The sequence below is a fragment of the Castanea sativa genome, chromosome 9 (assembly GCF_040712315.1).
Source record: "Castanea sativa cultivar Marrone di Chiusa Pesio chromosome 9, ASM4071231v1".
Classification (NCBI taxonomy): domain Eukaryota; kingdom Viridiplantae; phylum Streptophyta; class Magnoliopsida; order Fagales; family Fagaceae; genus Castanea; species Castanea sativa.
This window is the reverse complement of record NC_134021.1, coordinates 23535309-23556111: the sequence shown is the minus strand read 5'-3', so window position 1 is coordinate 23556111 and position 20803 is coordinate 23535309. Positions and strand designations below refer to the sequence as shown.

General features: G+C 35.0%; 1 protein-coding gene across 1 annotated transcript in view; it reads left to right on the top strand.

The window, feature by feature from the left end:
• The first annotated feature begins 218 nt into the window (after positions 1-218).
• LOC142610339 (rRNA biogenesis protein RRP5) overlaps positions 219-20803 on the top strand; it is a 36790-nt gene continuing 16205 nt past the window's right edge. The window contains exons 1-17 of the mRNA XM_075782144.1: positions 219-550; positions 648-853; positions 6359-6499; positions 6670-6843; positions 8807-8906; positions 9875-9993; positions 10092-10214; positions 10314-10385; positions 11046-11138; positions 11991-12104; positions 12208-12330; positions 13992-14177; positions 14350-14424; positions 15903-16039; positions 19953-20087; positions 20364-20509; positions 20611-20676. Of these exons, the coding sequence (XP_075638259.1) occupies positions 358-550; positions 648-853; positions 6359-6499; positions 6670-6843; positions 8807-8906; positions 9875-9993; positions 10092-10214; positions 10314-10385; positions 11046-11138; positions 11991-12104; positions 12208-12330; positions 13992-14177; positions 14350-14424; positions 15903-16039; positions 19953-20087; positions 20364-20509; positions 20611-20676 (2203 nt within the window). The 5' untranslated portion in view covers positions 219-357. The remainder of the gene's footprint in view (positions 551-647; positions 854-6358; positions 6500-6669; positions 6844-8806; positions 8907-9874; positions 9994-10091; positions 10215-10313; positions 10386-11045; positions 11139-11990; positions 12105-12207; positions 12331-13991; positions 14178-14349; positions 14425-15902; positions 16040-19952; positions 20088-20363; positions 20510-20610; positions 20677-20803) is intronic.

The window sequence follows — 20803 nt, the reverse complement described above, 5'->3', positions numbered from 1 at the left end:
AATAAAAATGTATTAGGCGAAATTGTAGCTATTGGTTAGCCAAATTGTTTTTTTTTTTTTTTTGGAGAGAAGGTTAGCCAAACTTTGTCCTAAAATATATATAAAAATCAAATGGAGTTCCATTAAGCACAAGTTTTATTTTTAAATTAAAAAAAAAAAGAAACTTTAAAAATTCTACAAAACCCTAACTGGCCAACACTCTTTTAACAGTAAATAATAAAACAAGGCACCCGCCCTCATTCTTAAACCCTCTCTAAAGCCCTAGCTAGAGACACAGAGACAACAAAACACAACACTTCACAACCGGACTTGTTCGTATCCCATTTTTCTGTCTCACAGAAAACAATTTCGTTAAAGATGGGAGCGAAGAAGAATTTCAAGGACGGCGAGAAGAAGCAGAAGAAGAAGATGAGCAAGTCCAATGGGGACGGCCCCAACATCAACAAGGCTTCCAAGCAATCCTTCAAACCTTCCAACGACGCCGTTTTCAAGCCCAAACTGCAACAACCCCTTCAACTGGAAGACGATGAAGTTCCTGACTTTCCCAGAGGTTCCAGTTCTTCTGATAAAAAAACGCTTTGCGTTTTCATATTGTCTGAGTTATTTGGGCTTTTGTAATTATGTGTTGTGTGCTGTGAATTTTTCAGGTGGTGGGAGTTCTTTGAGCCAACAAGAGCGCGAAGAAATCTACGCTGAAGTCGATGCAGAGTTCGAGGCCGAGCAGCGGGGGTTGAAGAAGAGGAAGAAGGGGGGTAAAAGGGTGACGAGGAAGGCTGATGATGATATCGGTTCGCTTTTTGGTGATGGAATCACTGGAAAGCTACCGAGGTTCGCCAATAAGATCACATTCAAGGTACGGAACTGTAATTGAACACCATTGTCTCATATATATATTATATTATAGTTATGTGTTGTTATTACTTATGATATGTGAGAAATATGCAAGTTATATAAGGCTTTATAATGTGGATTCATTTTTTATTCATAGAACTCCAATATTGTAAAATGGAAGATTTTAAATTTAATCGATTGATTTATTAGTTTATTTATTTGTATTATATTTGTAATGGGGATTAATTACATCTTCTCTCTCTATATGGTTTAAGGATTGGTTTCTTATATGTTGAATGTTGCTTAGCATAAGTAGTTGGTTTTTGTTCATGGCCGTATATGTGTATTCGTGGTTTAGGTCATTCATCGTAGTTACAAAATGGGAAGAGAGATTTGTATTCCATTTTGTTTGAACATTTAAAGGTTCAAGCTCTATGCAAAGTTTTGATTGTGATTGAAATGTTAAAATTATCGAATATTGTACAGCAGTAAATGTAGAGATATTCTCTATTGCTAGAGTCATTAATAAGTGCTTCATTTTGCCTGTGTGAATTAGATTTTTTGTCCACGTGTCCCTCATAGGGTTTGGGACCAAAGAACTTGATTTTGGCATTTAAGATTACATTATAATGAAATGTGAGTTTTCAAGTTAAAAAGAAGGATAATAAGTACAGCGATATGTTTAAAAAGATACGTGGCCAACAAGATTGAGAAGATGCAAAGGGACTTTCTTTGGGGAGGTATGGTGGGATGAGTCCAAGTCGCATTTGGTCAGATGGGATAAAAGTGTGTGCACCTCTGGCCAACGGTGGATTAGGAATAAGGAAATTGACTACTTTCAATAAGTCTTATTAGGAAAATGGCTATGGCGTTTTTGGGGTTGAGGAGACATGACTTTGGAGGAGGGTGGCAACTATGAAGATTGGGGAAGAGTAGGGGGGATGGACTTCTAAGTTGGGTAGGGGTGTACATGGTTGTGGTTTATGGAGAGGTATTCGAATGGTTTGGGAGGCATTTAGCCAAAATACTAGTTTGAGATTGGGGTGGGGGATAGAGTGAGATTCTGGCAAGATTGTTGGTGTACCTCTTCAAGTGACTTTCCCGGTTTTGTATGAGATTGCCATTAATAGAGAGGCCTTTGTAGAGTTTTCCTTGGCAAGGCAGGGGTGGGGGAGAGGAGTTGGGACGTATGTTTCACTTGGGATTTGAATGATTGGGAGTTGGATTTAGTGGTGGAGTTCATTTATATTTTGGAATTCAATACCCCTTCAACTGAAAATGGGGACCGCGTGAGATGGAAGTTGAAGAAGAATGAGGAATATGATATCCATGCTCATTATAATGAGCTACGAGGTCTCCCCTCTTTGTCATCTTTCCTTGGAAAGATATTTGGAGAGTTAAGGCCCCTCGACGAGTTTCTTTTTTTGTTTGGACTGTAGCTTGGGGTAAGATACTCATGGGTGACAATTTGAGAAGTAGGGGGTTTTGCTTTTGTTGACTAATGTGTCATGTATCGTTGTTGCGGGAAGATTGTGGATCATTTACTGCTTCATTGTGAGAAGGCTCATTAGTTGTGGTGTTTTGTCTTTAGATCTTTTGCGGTTTTGTGGGTCTTACCAAGAACAGTACTAAATATTCTTTTTGGTTGGTGGAATTGGCTGGGGAAGCACTCGTCAAACATTTGGAATCTAATTCCATTGTGCTTGATGTGGTGTATATAGAGGGAGTGTAATAGATGGATGTTTGAGGATGTGGATAGTTCGGGAGACTAATTGCTTGCTTCTTTTAGTGGTTTTCTGTTTGATTTGTTTTGGGCTTGGGGACTCATATCTAGTGATTCCCATTCTCTGTTCATTAGTTCTCTTCACTCTTGTGACTACTTTTCTGTTCTTTTCTTTTATTCCTTGTACTTTTTTACTTCTTTGTGCTCCTTTTGCATAAAGTAGCTTTTTCAATATAGAATTTTCTTACTTATCAAAAAGAAAAAGAAAAAAGAAAAGATATGGGACTATGTAAATAATATATGAGATTTCAATATTAAAGATATTTTTGAGTCCCTTAACTTGAACATTTTTTGAACTAATCTTCTCTTGCTTTCCCATTTATATGGGAAGACTGTCATGACATTCTTAGTTTTTGAACATTTTCTCCTGGTACACTGTACACAGCCACATCTGCATTCATATTTATGGCAAGGTTGTGATGGATTTCTGGTGGACAACACCACTCATTATGGTGTTTTTCTTATATTATTGCAACAGGCAATGATAGAAAGATTTTGAGAGACCAATCATTCACCTCTTTCCTTGATTTTCTTGATTCTTGTAATTTTTGTACTTGTTTGTTGACCCCTCTACACTCCCTGTGTACTAGGGTGTCCCTTTTTGATATCAATAAAACTTATTACTTATCAAAAAAAAAAAAAAAGAAGAAGAAAGATTTTGAGAGACCATGATATATTCATATTGGGTGGAAACTCTTGGCATTACAGTCTTGGTCTTTGGATGCACCCTGGATGTGTGCGCTTGCACACTGAAATTTCTGAGTGTGCTTTGACCGACAATGAGTGTTTCTCTATTTAAAAAAAAAAAAAGAGTATTGAAGATATAGCGTGAAATTGGAACCACTTTAAAATGAGGGCTTGGAAGGAAAGAAATAGGAGAACGTTTGAGGAAAAAGGGCTTTCTATTTAGAGAATAAAGGCTGCATTTAATAGCTCTTTATTTTTGGCTGGTGCTAGACAATTTAGACCCTCTAATTTGTATTTTAATGTTTTAAGGGGTTGTTGAGTATAGTATGTATGCTTAAACTGTTATCCTAGATTATTGTATTTGTTAAATTATTGATTCTCCCAAAATTTTAAGCTTTATGAAATGGTGAATTTAATCACTTAAACATAATTTTAACAGTATTAATACACATACAAGGGCTTTTAATTTTCCAATAAATAATTGGTATTGAGTTATTGCCATGTTGGTTTATTACTATTCCATTTGAGGTTCAGTCCTTTCTACCAAATGTCCGCACATTAGGATGAATTATCATGCAAATAGCTAAGAAAGTTCTATGTGCTGCTTCCAAGCCTTGAATCCACTGGATAAAATCCTCTTTGCAGTTTTGTATCCGAGTAGTCAATGCATTCCTTCTTGGGTGTGCCTTATGGGCATTGGTTTTGCCTTATGGGCATTGGTTTTTGTCTCGCATGTAGGCTACTATGACTTGCCTTAGTTTTATTGGACATGTTCTGTTCTTCTTCAGATAGTAATTGTTTGGAACGCACTTGCACCTCGACAGGTATTCAAGTTGGGGAAGTGCTTAACGATTGACAATTTACGAAAAAGGAAGTTTTGGATATTGGATTGGTGCTACATGTGCAAGTGTAATGGTAAATCAGTTGATCATCTTTTTCTTCATTGTCCGGTTGCAATGGATCTGTAGGCTATGGTGTTCGGATTGTTTGGAGTGAGCTGGGTTATGCCGCAATCTGTAGTGGGACTTTTAGCATGTTAGCAAGGCAGATTTGGTTGTCATCGAAATGAGTATATATGGTTGATTATTCCCCATTGCTTATTGTGGTGTCTTTGGAGAGAGAGAAATAGTAGGTGCTTTGAAGATAAGGAGATCAATATCAGACTTGAAGCTATTTTTTTTTAGAACTTTATTGGATTGGTTGACTGCTTTGCGGAACCAATCTTTTTTATCTTTTCTTGATTTCCTAGATTCTTGTAATTTTTGTTCTTGATTGTTTGACCCCTTATAAACTCCCTGTGTACTAGGGTGTTACCCTTTTTTGATATCAATAAACTTATTACGTATCAAAAAGGTGTTCAAGTTGGTCAATATTCCTTCTCACAGTAAAATACATGCATTTAACTCAAAGAAAGTAAGCAATGAATAAAGATGGCTTCCTAGATATTGAATGAGCATAAGGGTGTCCTGTAATACAACAAAGAGATATATGTAAGTGCAATGCTTGGTCTCAGATAAATGACTTTTCTCTTGAAAAACTTTAAGCATCTGGTGGATTCTTAAAATAAATGTCACATGCATTTGTACAATCATATTGACCCTATAAAATTCATGCTGGGAGCCGTAGGGGCGGCACTTTTATATTAACTCCACAGAGTCAAATACTAAATTATGAACATGAGGGATCTCTCTTACTCATTAGTCTGCATAGTGCTTTTCAAGAAAAGCTATACCAATTGCAAAAATAACGTGTACATTAGACAAGTATAGTCAAAACCTCACAGGTGAGAGACTACGAGCGTAGGGAACATATTATTGGGATGAAATATGGAATTAATGTCTGTAAACAAAGTGTTTGGATATTGAAGCTTGTCTTGTAGGCGTCTAAGGTCATTCTGACATAGTTGGCATTTTTTTGAACCATGTTATATATCAAATTCTGAACAATTTTACTTCAGATGTATGCCAGATGTATTGTTAGAAGTGGCAGTTTAGCAAGATGATCACCTGCTTTCACTGACGGGTTTTTATCATTGCTTTTCTTGAGTGCCCCATAAAACCGTGTTTTCTAAATTGTGATTAAAGTTTTCAGTAATAACTGTGCTTCTTTGATCTTATTCTAAAATCTTTGAACTTTTCAGTCCTTAATGTGCTTTTTGATCTTATTGACACCTGTTTCAGCAACCATCATTTTGTTTAAACTCTTATACTCTGTTTGGGAGGAGGGAAAGGAATGCAATGAAAAGAATTGTTGTGGATTATTCCCTCCATTCCCTTGTTTGCGAATTTTTATGGAGGAATGGAATGGGTAGAAGGAAACACTCTTTCCTCCCTATTCCCTCAAAACCTCAAATATTTATTCCCCCAAAATTGGGAGGAATGAGGGAATTGAATTATTGAATTAAGTTTAATAAAATTTTGATTAAAACTCTCAAAATACTCCTATACAATCAGCCAGGGCCAAGAGCTCTCCCAGTGTTTTAGGCCTCAAGCCCACCAGCTTCAGGTGTGGCTTAGAGTTATCTAAAACAAAGGTAGTGGGCCAAGATGATGAAAGTTTGGATTCAACAACTAATAACCCCTAAAGGCAAACAAACTTGAATTGAATAAAAGTATAAGGCTGAATGGGAGCTAGCTTTGACTTCCTCTTCTAGGAGCTAGCTGTAGTTGGAATAGTGATTGGACTAGAAGATAAGCAGACTAGGGGTCTAATAGTAATATTGTTATAAAATGATTCCGTTCTTTTCCTTCTATGTTAATTGCAAGCAAGGTTACACACTTTCCATTCCTTTATTTTAAGAATCCAAACAAGCTTACTTCATTCCATTCTATTCCATCCCTGTATGATTTACTCATTCTATTCCATTCAAACAAAGTGTTTCCTCTTGGTACAATTGGCTGGTAGATTCTGTAGTGTTATATTGTTTATTTTTTATTAGGATGTATCTTCTGCTAATGTGTGGCTTGGAATACTTTTCATGACTTTCTATTACAGGTTAAACTTCTTTTGTTTTGAAATTGTTAAAGTACTTATATTTCTTGTACTATGTATTTTCAGAATATCTCTCCTGGAATGAAGCTTTGGGGAGTCATTTCTGAAGTAAATGAGAAGGACCTTGTAATTGGTCTGCCTGGGGGCTTACGTGGATTAGTTCGTATGCCTGATGCTTTGGATCCTGATGTAAAAAGTGAAATTACGGTAGTGACAAGATTTTTCCCTTCCTGCAATTGCCAATCAAAATTTCCATTGTTTAATTAATTAATTTATTATTGTTAAATTTTCATTCCTACGGTTTGTGGAGTGCAAGTAAATAATTTTTCTATGTTCACGTAAGCAATCCTAGCATATTAATTTTTCACCTTTAACAGGACATGGAAAGTAATATTCTTCCTAGCCGGTTCCATGTTGGGCAGCTGGTTTCTTGCATTGTATTGCGGCTTGATGATGATAAAAAAGAGATAGGGAAACCAAAAATCTGGCTTTCTTTGCGTCTTTCTTTACTACACAAGGGTTTCACCTTGGATGCTGTTCAAGAAGGGATGGTATGCCTGCTCAGATATTTCATATTTCTTTTTCTCATGTTTATCCAGAGCATAGATGAATTATTTGGGCACTACTTAAATATTACATGACTTGTAGAATGAGGAAAGGCTATTTGTTTCTCTATCTCTTCTTTTTTAGTCTCACTATTTTTTACTCATCAAAAAAGTCTAGTCTCACTAAGTTAAAGCAGCCACATTTGAACTCAATTGAAAATCTTCTATAGAGATATTGTTATTAGAAACAGTAGCTGGATAATGTGATACTTTAGCAATAGATCATGCACTTGTACCTAATATCTATCATCTATGCTGTATTAAATATAGAACCTGATACTTCAAATTTGTGATTTTCTGTAGATATTGCTTTCCAAATGTGACATTCTTGTCCCATACATATGGCTCCATTTTCTTTCTGTCTTTGTTGTACAACTTCTCAATTAGTTGAGCACTTAGCTTATTTTTGAAGGTTTTATTGGAAGCATAATATATCAAGGCCTTTTGCAAACTTGGAGTTTCAAGTACATGCTACCTTTTAACTAACTTGTACCTCGTATATGCTATGCAGTTGATATGAGTCCTATCCTTTGTAAAAAAATTTCTATAATAAAAAGAAGCAGCCTTGAAATTGTTTTCATTCTTTTTCTACTTATGAAGAGAATGTAGTGTATCTAAAGTTACCCTTATCATGTTTCCAATGAAAGTTGCTGGCAAGAGTTTTTTTATTTTTTATTTTATTTATTTTTATAAGTAATAAGATTTATTTGGACTGAACGTAATCGGCGTTCTTTTAAGGGTATCAAGAAATCAACGGCCCAATTGTTAGATTTGTGCCAGTGGACTCTCTTCGATTGGTCATGGTGTTGGGGTCTTTCGGATTGTTCTAGTATTATTGATTTTCTTTTGTCTCTTGGAATAGGATTTTGATACCTTTATTTCTTTTTGTTGCTATGTTGTTCTTTGTTCACTACCGTGAACTCTGTGTATCTTTTATTCTTTTCTATTAATAATATTACTTTCTTAACTATCAAAAAAAAAAAAAAGATACCCCACTACACAAGAATTGTACAACCAATCCACTAAGAATTATGTGATTGCTATAGAGTAAATTCTTAGTTGATTTGTGTTATGGTAGGATTGGTTCATACATATATATAGAATATATATACGCAATCTTGCCTAGAGCCTTGTAGCTCGACTGTGTTTCCAATGAAAACATCTAAGGTCCAAATCCCCCCATCCCCAATTATCTAATTATCCAAAAAAAAAGGAAGAAAAAATAATATGAATACAATCTTGAAAAATGCATATATGGTGGTGACTGAATTTAGCAACACTTATTATTAGTGCAACATATATTAGCCAAGACAATCATTGTTAATGATGTAAATACATGAAGATAATGTCATCTTGTGCTTTGGTGGTATATACATTTCTTTGTTTTTGCTTAGTCTCATTCTTATGTGCTATATGATTATCTATCTGCCATCTCCTGCAATTGCTTGTATTTCAGTGTCCTCCCTTTTAGGGCATCACTTATATTATATATATGTATGTATGTATATGTAGTTAGAAATATGTGATTAAATGATTAAATTTACCATATTCCAATAGCTTGAGCTTTTGGGATAATTGGTAATTTAACATGGTATCAGATTAGGTGATCTTGAGTTCGATTTTTATCTCCTCCGCTTTACCTCCCATTTAAAATCCCTCGAGTTGGGCCTCACCTATTAAATAGATTTTGAGCCCACACGTGAGGGGGAGTGTTAGAAATATGTAGTTAAATGATTAAATTTACCATATCCCAATAACTTAAGATTTTAGGACAATTGGTAATATAACACACACACACACAAACACACACACATATATATATATATATACACGATAAAAATAACTTATATTGATAATTTTGGATATGAACTTGTTAGCTTAAAATGCCTTTCTGACTATCTAAATACAGGTTCTTACTGCATATGTTAAAAGCATTGAAGATCATGGTTATACTCTTCATTTTGGATCGCCTTCTTTCTCGGGGTTTTTGTTAAGAAATGACCAAGCTGGTAAGTTAAATACAGTGTTTCTTGTTTGTTTCATTATTTACAAATCTTAATGTCTTATTGTATAATTGAATTAATGAGTTAACTGTTTTTGTTTCTTTGCTGGCCTTTTCTTTGTTTTGGTATTGTTCAAAAGTGGTAAAATAGAAGTGTAAAAAATGTTAGACATCAGATGTCCCCATTTACTCCATGCCTGACAAAATTTTTAACTTACCGATCTTTAAATTTTGGGCTTTAGTCTAGAATCCCAACTATTTATATGTTTGCTCAATGACCTAATATAGTTGACAATACTTGAGTCCACTGTTGATCATTTGGGTGTCCAGCTGGCTGTTTGAAAGCACAGAGTTATTGGCATTATGGACTTTTTCCTGTCATTAACTGTATTCGTGTCTTTAAATTGATAATCTTGGAAGGGAATACGCCATCTTGAATTAAGATTTTTTGGGTATTTCCGTAATCAACTGAGTAAGCATGCAAATGCCACTTTACTTCTCTATTAAACCTAAGGATTGATGGTAATCATGTTTTGTATACCTTTCTGTTGGTTTGGTTTGGTTTGGTTTTGGCAGTTCACTTTTTTGGAAAATTGACTCTTCAAATTTTAGTCCCTGAAGTAGTGGTGCTTGAATTTGCTATATCACTCTGTGGTTCACTATGTTCAGATGCTATATTATTTACGTATGAAACAGCCAATGAGTAACTATGTTCAGATGCTCAAATGGCACATTCTCCTTAATGAGGTCAAGGGTTCAAATCCAACTAGGTGCTTGCCTAAGTTTCCAATAAAAGAAAACATATAAATGGCCTTCTTGTGTCGTGCTTATTTATGTTGCAACTTGCAATCAATTTCCATTGGACAGAAGTTTCAAATTCTTTTATTGCTACTTTCTGATTCTGCTTATTTGTTTATTAAACTCTTTTCTGTTTCCTATTTATGTTGCCCTAAATCATGTTGTGGTCATTTCCAGTATGCGGGGAGATTGAAGTGAAAATTGGGCAACTTCTACAAGGGGTTGTTGGCAGAATCGATAAAGTTCATAAAGTTATTTATCTGAGTTGTGACTTGGATACAGTGTCTAAATGTGTGGTATGCATCCACCTTACTTTAAATTGTGTCATTTTATTTCCCTCTCTCACAGTTTCCTTTCTAATTAGACATTTTTGTTGTGTTGCACTGCTGTGCAGACCAAGGATCTTAAGGGTATTTCAATTGATCTTCTCGTTCCAGGAATGATGGTTAATGCTCGCGTACAGTCAACTCTTGAAAATGGTGTTATGTTATCATTCCTTACTTATTTCACTGGAACTGTAAGCACGCTGTGCTTTTCTCTATTTTTCTATTTATGATGTTAAAATTAATATTTCAATTCAATGATTGTACTTTTGTTTGTAAATTTGAATTTACAGGTTGATTTATTTCATTTGCAAAATAGTTACCCTAATTCACACTGGAAGGATGACTACAACAAAAATAAAAAGGTAATTTTTTAAACTGATCTTGATGCTCTTAACTATGCTGTTTTTGATGGATCTCTTAACTATGCCGATTGTAACAACTTTATGCTCAACACTCTTGATTGCTGTTTTTCAGTGCCAAATGGAACCATGAGCTTTTAGTATGTAATCATTTTATGGTCATGAGCTATGTCTCCTTTATGCACAAATTGAAACTTATATAAGAGTTTTGGCTCATTTTAAAATTTGTGAAGTGTGAAAATTCATTGAAGCCATTTTTATTCTATGTGACATGATTGATGTGAACTTCTCTTTCTTTCTTTTTTCCCTCTTAATAATTAATATTTTTTTAAAAAATTTAAATCATTAATTAATTTATTTGCATTTAGTTCTTGATATATACTTTGGTTTGATAGTCATTGGTTCGTTTGCTGTATTGCATTCTTGGTTGCATGAGTAATTTGTTCTCTGGATGATTGACCATTTTTTTGCTATATAGTGAGTTTTTTTTTTAATATATTTTTTTATATTGGATATGTTTTTACAAATATAAGTTATGCTCAACTATCTCTGTGCTGACATATTATATCTTTTATAAATGTAAGTGTGTATGTGTGTGTGTGTGCATCTTTGGGTTCTTATTGCTTTGATTTACTAACTTTAATATCTATTCTTTTCGTTTAGGTTAATGCTCGGATATTATTTATTGATCCCTCAACTAGAGCTATTGGTTTGACTCTGAATTCACATCTTGTTCATAACAAGGCTCCTCCTTCAGTAAGTTGTGATTTGGATTTTTCTGTTCCTGTACTAGAACTTTCTTTGGAACTGGATGTGATTTGGGCTGTTTAGAGTAGGTGGAATTTGAACTGACCTTTGCAACAGTTTAATGGAGTTTAGGCACAGTGCACGTGTAATTTTTTGATTTGCATTGTAGCAGGGAAGATACTGAGCAAGGGTCTTCCTACACTTCTGTTCATACTGCATTTTTGGTTTGCAACAATTTAAGTCTAGTTTTCAAACCAATTAGACTGATTTACTAATGATTTTAGTGTTTTTGATTGAAAGCTATCCTCTAGTCATTTTAATGACTAAGAAGATGATATCCTTAGTTCCACTAGAGATTTTGTGCAGTAACTTTTGAATATTATGCGTCTATCATCTAGTGTAACTATCCATACCCTTTTGTTAAGGCAGACTGGCTTTTTCTTATAAGTTCTTGTCAAAGCCTTCTCCCTTTCTCCTACTCTCTTCCTTTTCTTTCAGAGTTCATATATGTTCTGATGTATAATTTTTTTTAATTTTTAATTTTATTTTATTGATGAAGGGGCATTCTGATGCAAGGAGCACCAAAATTATTTATGATATTGTTTTTGAATATCTAAGTTTATTTTTGCTTTTGAATTCAAATTTAGTTTTTAATGTTGTGGGTTTTAAGGGATTAAATCAGGTATTTTCATATTGGTGTAATCCCTAAACCCTAATACACTAGTTCTCTTGTATTCGTGAAAATCAGTATGTTTTAGAATAAGAATTTTATGAGTTGAGAATGTGCTACTCTTTGTTTGGTGGTGATGCCAAACACCACATTCTCTGTGCTAGACTAACATTTTTGGGTTTGATATGCAGCATGTTAAAAGTGGAGATATATATGATGACTCAAAAGTAGTCAGGGTTGATAAAGGATGGGGACTTCTACTTGAAATACAATCTATTCCAGTTTCTACTCCGGCATACGTTAGTGTATGTCAAATCAGCAATCTTTTGCACTAATTTTTTAGTTCATTTTATTTTCTCAGACATTTTACTGTATCGATGATAAATTTTGAATTTATGTTGACTACAGATATCTGATGTGGCTGAAGAGGAAGTCCGTAAACTTGAAAAAAAGTTTAAGGAAGGGAGTCATGTTCGTGTTAGAGTTCTAGGGTTTAGGCATCTGGAAGGACTTGCTACTGGGATTTTGAAGGTTATCCTTCTTCTTGAACATCGTTTTTTTTATACAAAACTAATATGTGATACAATCACTGTATTGTGCTGGTAGCAGGGCTGCAAATGTGCTCAGCTGCTGTTTGGTCTCAACTTACCTAATGGCTTGGCTTTGCCTGCCTTTTTTTTGCAAAAGCCAAGCCATACTCTTGTTTACTGGAAGGGCACTTCATTGTTTTATTTAGGTTCCTTCTGTCATAATTTGTTGTGATTGGCTTCTCTTTCTAAATTATGTTTCTTCTCATTTGATATCCAATGTTGTTTCCTTGAAAACATCCTTGTCCCCCCTTATGGTCCTAGTTCCCTATCATTTGTTATACTTTCTCATCAACCCTGTATTTATTAGATTTTATTCTACTTCTTTACCCAATCCTTTAAATGATGAGGTGACCTAGTGTACACTTTTGTCCTCATGTACTAATTTTTTGGCAATCTTGAAAGCCATTATTATTCCCTTACTCTATATTTGAAGGCAATATCTAAAGCAAAAATTAAAATATTACATGGATCATAAGGTTTCTGGGCAATATAGGCTACAATTATGTGGATTCAAACTTATGAGCATTATTCCATGTTTTGGATTGAGCGATGTAGCACCAGCCAATTTCTACCTAGTGAACCACAAAATTTTTTCAAGATAACTTAGATGTGAATTTTTTGGCTCTCTAACTGATGCAAAAGCTGTTTGTGGTTGGTATGTACTTTGCTGTATCACATTAATTAAACGTGTTAGATTATTGAATGTGAATGGTATTTTGTTGCCTACTGAATATACCAACAGCGTTGTATATATCTTACATGTCATCATGCTTTTTACCTGCGTTCAAGCTCAATCTCTATCTTTGCCTTGTTACAACTAAGACCTAATCGCAGTAGATTCAGATTTTTTATTTCTTGTTTTATCTTGTATTTTTGTGTTGTACTCTTAGCATGCTTCTTGTGGACTTTGGTAGACCCCCCCCCCCTCTCTCTCTCTCTCTCTCTTAAAAATAAAAGTTTACTTAATAGTACAATGACAACAACAAAGCCTTGGTCCCAATTTTTTTGGGTCAGATATAGATCCTCTACAAATTACTTAGGGCTAGCAACAAGTATTCTTTTCCTCCATTCTATTCTATTTGAAGTCATACTCTATGTTACTTCCCTAATTGACATGTCATTTTTTTTATTACTTCTATTAATGTTAATTTTTGCCTTCTTCTGCGTTTTTTTGTTCCCTCAACTTGGATCAACTCACTCTTTCTTACCAGTTCATTAATCACTCTCCTTAGAACATGGCCAAACCATTTCAAACAACTCTCTCTTGCTTTTTCATTGATAGAGGGTAGCCCTATCTATATGTGGATTTCCTCATTTCGAATCCTATCTATAAAATGAGTGTAGCTGAAATTAGAATGTTAAAATAAATTCAACTAACACCTAAATTGTTCTTGGCAATATGGAAGATATTCATTGACTACAAATTTGCTGTCCATATGGTGTAAGGAGGATTTTAACATGACTTTTTTTACATGTATATTATTGATGTTTTATGGTTTCATTGACTGTCTGTTTATTATTATGCAAAATGAGTTTCCCTAATCATTTTAGAGTATTTGTTACTAGGTCTTAATTTGTTGTGATTCTGTTTCTTTCAAGCAGGCTGGGGCATTGGAGGACCCTGTATTTACCCACTCTGATGTCAAGCCTGGGATGGTTGTGCGAGCAAAAATTATTGCTATTGACAGCTTCGGTGCTATTGTGCAATTTCCTGGGGGTGTGAAGGCACTTTGTCCTGTCCAGCACATGTCTGAATTTGAAATTGCAAAGCCTGGCAAAAAGTTTAAGGTCATTTCCTAGTAACATATGCACCTTGAACTGGTTTCGTTTTTGGTTTATGTTTGCTGCACATTCTGGTGGACTATGATGGGGCAAAGATGATTCATTTTATTATGTTTTCCTCCTATCAGTGCTAATTGATTCTAAAGCTATTGACTCCTTTGGATGTATGATTTTGCAGGTTGGAGCTGAGCTGGTATTCCGTGTGCTCGGCTGCAAATCCAAGAGAATAACTGTCACACACAAGAAAACACTTGTATGTTCTTTTATTTGTGAATGACACTACTAGTGATTTACTTTTAATATTCGAATATATATACGGTTTCGATCTCTTTTTCATGGGATGTCCACTGATAATTGCACATACTAGTGTGACTAAATCAGTTATGCAAAATTTCTCTGATGACATCTTGCTGCATAGAAATGTTTCTGTGAAGTAATGCAAAACCAAAATGAACACAAGGACAAAATTAAAGAACCGAAAATAAAAAGATAGAAACTCAGAAATCAACACCTTCTCTTGCTTGGAGTTAGCACCATTGTTTTTAAAACCGGACTGGATCAGCCAGTTCAGCCAGTTGACCGGGATCCGGACCCAAACCAGTCTGGTATAAACCATGGTTAGCACCAAGCATTAAAGAACACATCAAAGAGTCGGCATCTAGGGTTGCTGAAATCAACCCCAGACCATTGGAAAAATTCCAAGAGGAGTTTTATTAATTAATCAATTTGTAAAACAAAAGCGAACACTGTGTTCCTTAAATAGAGTTCCAAACTTATGATCCTATTAGGAATAGAAAATAACTTCTTACGTTACATATACATAAAAAAAAGGAATGGAAAATAACTTCACTGCCATAGTAAGAAATTAGACTCCTAAACCAAAAAGGAAAAGCAAATAACCAATTACATAAATAAATCCTAAACATTACGTGGTTGTGCTTAGGTATTCAGGCCCAACTAGTAGCAGGCTCCATCTATATGCCACTGGTGGGCCGTCTAGGTCTACTTAATTGGAGGCCTATATCTTGTGTTTACACCATTCTGTATATGTCATTCCTCTGGCAAAAAAGTTTATGTTTCTTGGCCGTGAATGCTTAGAAAGACTTTATCTAAGCTCAATGTTGTGCAGCCTTTGCTTTGCATGTCAAACAGTTGGGGCTCTGTGGCTTCATCTTTGAAGCCATTGCACAATTGTGCAAGAATTATGGCGGCTTGTTTTATCTTTGTTTGGCTTTGTGTTGGTGATGTTAAAATTGATTGTAGATTTTGTTGGTTAGTTGGAAAGGTAGTTCTAATAAGTGCTGTGGTAGAGTGCTATGGATTGGAGCCCCTTTTTGTCTTATGTGGTATATTTTGTGCGTGTGAAATGCTAGGACATTTTAAAGATGTTGAACTGTCAGTTGCACATGCTAGGGTATTTTTGCATGGTCATGCATGCTTTCTATGTACCTTTTCTATCTAAGGGCTCAGTTTCTGGATCAATTAATGTTGCCAATGAGGTGACTGTTACACTGGAAAAGAACTACAACAGCAAGTTTCAAATTTTCTCGGCAGCCTTTAGTAAACTTTTAAAGCATTATCCTGTGCCACTGTTCGGCCATAACCATCCACTTTACCACAAATCTTTGGTTGAAATCACACCATATATATTACAATATAATTCTTTCCCTGTCTTCAAGGCTATTTGATTTATTTTCTTATTTAAAAATTGCTTGGTTGGTGTTTTTACAGGTGAAATCAAAGCTTGGGATTCTTAGTTCTTATGCTGATGCGACTGATGGATTAATAACACATGGATGGATAACAAAGATTGAGAAACATGGATGCTTTATCCGTTTCTACAATGGAGTCCAAGGATTTGCTCCCAGGCTAGTCTCTAACCACCTAGATTACAGTTTTGATAACTTATCTGATAGATAATCATTGTTGTGTTTTGAAAAGTTAATTTAGTTTATATGCAAAATCAGTTCTTCTTTCTGGTGGTGCTTTATTATATATGTGCTTTCTTCTTCTCTCTCTTGATTGATGATTTCCTCCTTTTATGATGTTGGAGGATCTGGTGATATGTTTCTAGTAGATGGGAACAGAAGAGGATTGATTCTGCATTGGAAACTTTGAGATTTTTTATAGGTGATTCAGACTCATCCTCCTGGTGGGTCTTGAACACATGGTCTTCCCCTCCACCTTGCTCTTACAAGGGGAGGAGGTCCCATCTACTAATCATTGGCATGGAACTATTGGAATTACAGCATTTACTTTAAAATATTCATGTTTTAGAATAAGTAGTGTAAAACATGGTTTTAAAAACAGGACTTGTCCAGCTGGTCTGACTGGGTTAACAGTGATATTGCCAGTTTTAAAACCTCAAAAACCGTAAAATAAAAAATCTGTAGTGAACCATTGGAATCACGGTCAGACCTGCTCCACAGTTCCGGCCAGTCTTTGCAGCCAATTTCACTGTTGATTTTTCCGATCATTGCATGCTTCCACCTCTAGAGCTCACCACCAAATGTCATGAACCATGTACATGTTGGAGCACTGTTATTCTTCCTCCATCCCCTGTTTTTATCGTCTTTAAAAACTATGGAAGGCACAACTCCAGTGATACACTTTCTTAATATCACATCGATATGAAACAACAAGAAGTATATGTTCACATTTGAGGAGACATTTTCTAGTGTCTTGTCATTTGTGCCCCTCGTCTCTCTGATTGATGATGGAGTCAGATGGGTGTCTTTTGGGGAGATTAATTTGGGCAATAGGTGGTAGCTCATGCATGGTATAAATAGGTGTGGGGGTCCACTAGGGAAGATTAAATTTTGAAATGAATGGGTTCTTTTTGTTTACAGTTTTTTTTAAAAGAATTTTATATTTAGTTTAAGAAATCAAAAGCTCTAACCTTTTAAACATTATATAATATGTACAGTTTTATATGACTTAAAATAATCATACCGTATAAATATCTTATCTATATATCTTAAAACAAAATCAATATTATGGATCTTTTGAAGTTAAATAATATAATAGAGCCCCAACGACCGGAGGGAGTCATGCCTTTCCTTGGAAAAGTATTTTGAGGGTCAAAGTTCCTTCTAGAGTAGTTTTCTTTACTTGGACAGCCTCTAGGGGATAGATTCTCACTTTGGATAATTTGAGGAGGAATATTTATGTTGTCAACAGATATTGCATTGGCAAGAACAGTTGGGAATTGGTGGATCACTTGCTCCTTCACTAATTTTATGCATATAATTTGTGAATGTTTGTGTTTACTGTTTAGCTTCTTTGATGTTTCTTGGGTGATGATGCCTAAGCAAGTGGACACGGCCATGTGAGAGGAAAACAAATATGGTGTTGGTTTGTGGAAAAAAAATATGCATGTACCGGATTTGTTTATGGTCCATATGGTGTTGGTTTGTAGAAAAATATTTTTCAGGGATGACCTTTTTCACGTTATATACAGTATGATATTGGTGATGGGTCGAGGGTGAAGTTTTGGCAAGACTGTTGCTGTGGGGAGACATCTCTTGCAATCAGCTATCCTGAATTGTTTAGATTTTGCTGAGATAAGGCTCTGAGCTTATGAATTCGACTAATGGGGTCCTTTTTTGGGATGTAAGTTTCTTTCATGCTTGGGAATTAAAGGCTATGTCGAGCTTCATGGATACCATATATGGCACTTCAGTAAGGGGTTTGGTGAGGATAAGATGTGTTGGAAACCAGATAGAAATAAGGGATTCATGGTTAATAATTATTATAGTCTTCTACTCAGCTCTAATGATTATTGTTTTCCATGGAAAAGTATTTGGAAGCAGAAGATCCCCTCTTGAGTGGCTTTTTTTGTTTGGACTGTAGCCTTAGAGAAATGCTTGATGATTGACAATGTACGAAAAAGGAAGGTTTGAATATTGGGTTGGTGTTATACGTGCAAGTGTAACAGTGAATCGGTTGACCCTTTATTTCTTCATTGTTTGGTTTCTATGGATTTGTGGTCTATGGTTTTGGGTTTATTTGAAGTAAGCTAGGTTATGCTGCAGTCCGTTGTGGGGCTCCTACCTTGTTAGCAAGGCAGGCTTGGTCATCATAGAAATGGTTATATATGACTAATTGTTTACCGTTGTTTAATGTGGTGTCTTTAAAGGGAAAAAAAAAGTAGGTCTTTTGATGATAATAAGAGATCCATACTAGACCTTAAGTTATTTTTCTTTAGTACCTTATTGGATTGGTTGGCTGTTTTGTGAAACCAATCATTCTCTTCCTTTTTTGATTTTCTTGATTCTTGTAATTTTTGTACTTGACTGTTGACCCCTGTACGCTCCCTGTGTACTAGAGTGTCCCTTTTTTGATATCAATTAAATTTATTACTTATAAAAAAAGAAGAAGAAGAGAGAGCATAAAAAATGAGTATAGGTGAGAAAGAATAATGAATGTGTAGGAGAGAATTGAGTTAAGGAAACTTCTTGGAAGTTTACTTATTTACAATGGGTCCGGTTAATGTATGCCCTTAGCGTATACATTAACTATCCATTTTTGGAAAGTTTTTATGAGAAATTAAAAAAACTATCAAATTAGTTAATCACTTTTTCATTTTTCTATAAAAAATGTTCTAAAATGGTTTACTAATGTATGCCCTAGCACACATTAGTAAAACCCATTTACAATTACCCCAAAAAGGTTGGTTTTATTTTTAAAATAAAACATAAATGATTTTTTTTTAAAACCATCTACTCACTTTATTTGATATGTATTTTAAAATAATTATATAATAGTACTAATAATATTAGTAATTTTTAAAAACAATTTTTTTGTTGTTGTTATGAAACAAAATTTGTAAGCTTTGAAATTATATATATAATTAATTAGTATACGTATCTCTGCCGTGGTTGTGTCCTAATTTTGCGAAAATTGCCGTGTTACCGTACCATATATGCACCTGTATCACACCCGTATCCGTGCAAGTTCTTCCTAGAATGTAAGAAACATTGTTTTAGTAAACTTGGAGAACAGAAAGTTAGAATATATTGAAAATTGAGAGCCAAAAATATATTCAAATATAACCATTGGCCAGATGGTAGTTGAGGTGATTATTTTTGGTTTCTATGATCCATTACCTTAATGAATTAGCCAAAAAATCCGTGAAGATGACCATTTCAAGTATTCAGGCTCATTTACTATTTGCCAAACGATCCATACATGTGATCATTGTTGGCATCTAGAATCAACTATCCACAAAGGATTGCTTACAGACATGGTTTTAAATACCGGAAGAACCGTTTTTGGACCTGGTTCCCGGTTTTAGGGGGGTTCTTACTGGATCTGGTTTGTGCCCAGTTCCCGATTGAACTGGTTGAACCGGCCAGTCTGGTACAGTTTTTAAATCCATGCTTACTGAACTGGAGCAGGTTGACTGCTGTGGGAAGGTTCATGGTGACTCTTGTGAAATTGTGAACTAGTTCTAAGGATAAGTGTTTTTTTGTGGGAGGGTGTTAGTTTTGGTTTGATCTTTGGTATAATGAGGAAATTGTAGTCCTTAATTTTTGTTTTTTGTTTTTTAATTTCTCCTCCTAAAATATATCAATGTTATTAAGGATATGTTGAGACGGTGGTGGCTTGTGTGAGAACTGGTGGAAATGTTGTAACCATGTTTCTTCTCTAACTTGTGGTTGGTTGGTTTTTGCGAAGAACTGTATGCTGGTTCTCTTTCAATTAAAGATATCCCTTTTAGAATATTCCATCTCTTTTTGTATTGTTGTCATTGACTGATTGTTCCTCATTCTGAATCAGATCTGAACTCGGATTAGAACCAGGATGTGACCCAAGTACAATGTATCATGTTGGACAAGTTGTCAAATGTCGAATAACGAGTTCACTTCCTGCTTCGCGGAGGATCAACCTTAGTTTCATAATAAAACCTTCAAGGTTTGCTTCTCTACACTCTCAGGCCATCTTTCCTCCCTGTGAACCTTAAATGTGAAAGTAATACTCGAAATGTTTTTCCTTGCCTGGAGAAACCCTTAAGTCATATTACCTCATATATTCAGTGAACTGTAATTTGGATCGTATGATCGATGTAATGAGAGGTGGTTATCTTATCAAGTTCTTCTAACAGTGTTCTTATCTGTACTCTGCTAAAAAATGGTTATCATTAGTGTCTTTCCTGATGCACTGTATTGAATTTGAAAAAACAAATGACAGGGTTTCTGAAGAGGATATGGTCAAGTTAGGTAGCCTTATTTCTGCAGTTGTTGACAGAGTAACCACCAATGGTGTTATAGTCTATGTAAATGCAAAAGGTTACTCGAAGGGTACAATTCCTACTGAGCATTTAGCAGATCACCATGGTACAGAAGTTTAGCTGTCTTGATAAATTAACATTGCCATCTTGTTATGCAGGGCATCAGCATGGTACTGAATTTCCTGATTTGTGTCTCTTGTTATGCAGGGCATGCTACTTTGATGAAGTCAGTCTTGAAGCCAGGCTATGAGTTTGATCAACTGCTGGTACTAGGTACCCTCCAATCTTTGGCCATGAACTCTCTCACATTTTCTAACATCTTAAATTTCTTCCCCAAAACAAAAAAGAAACATTTTTATCATGTAGTTTCTATAGGTTTATTTTCTGCTAAGAAATGGAA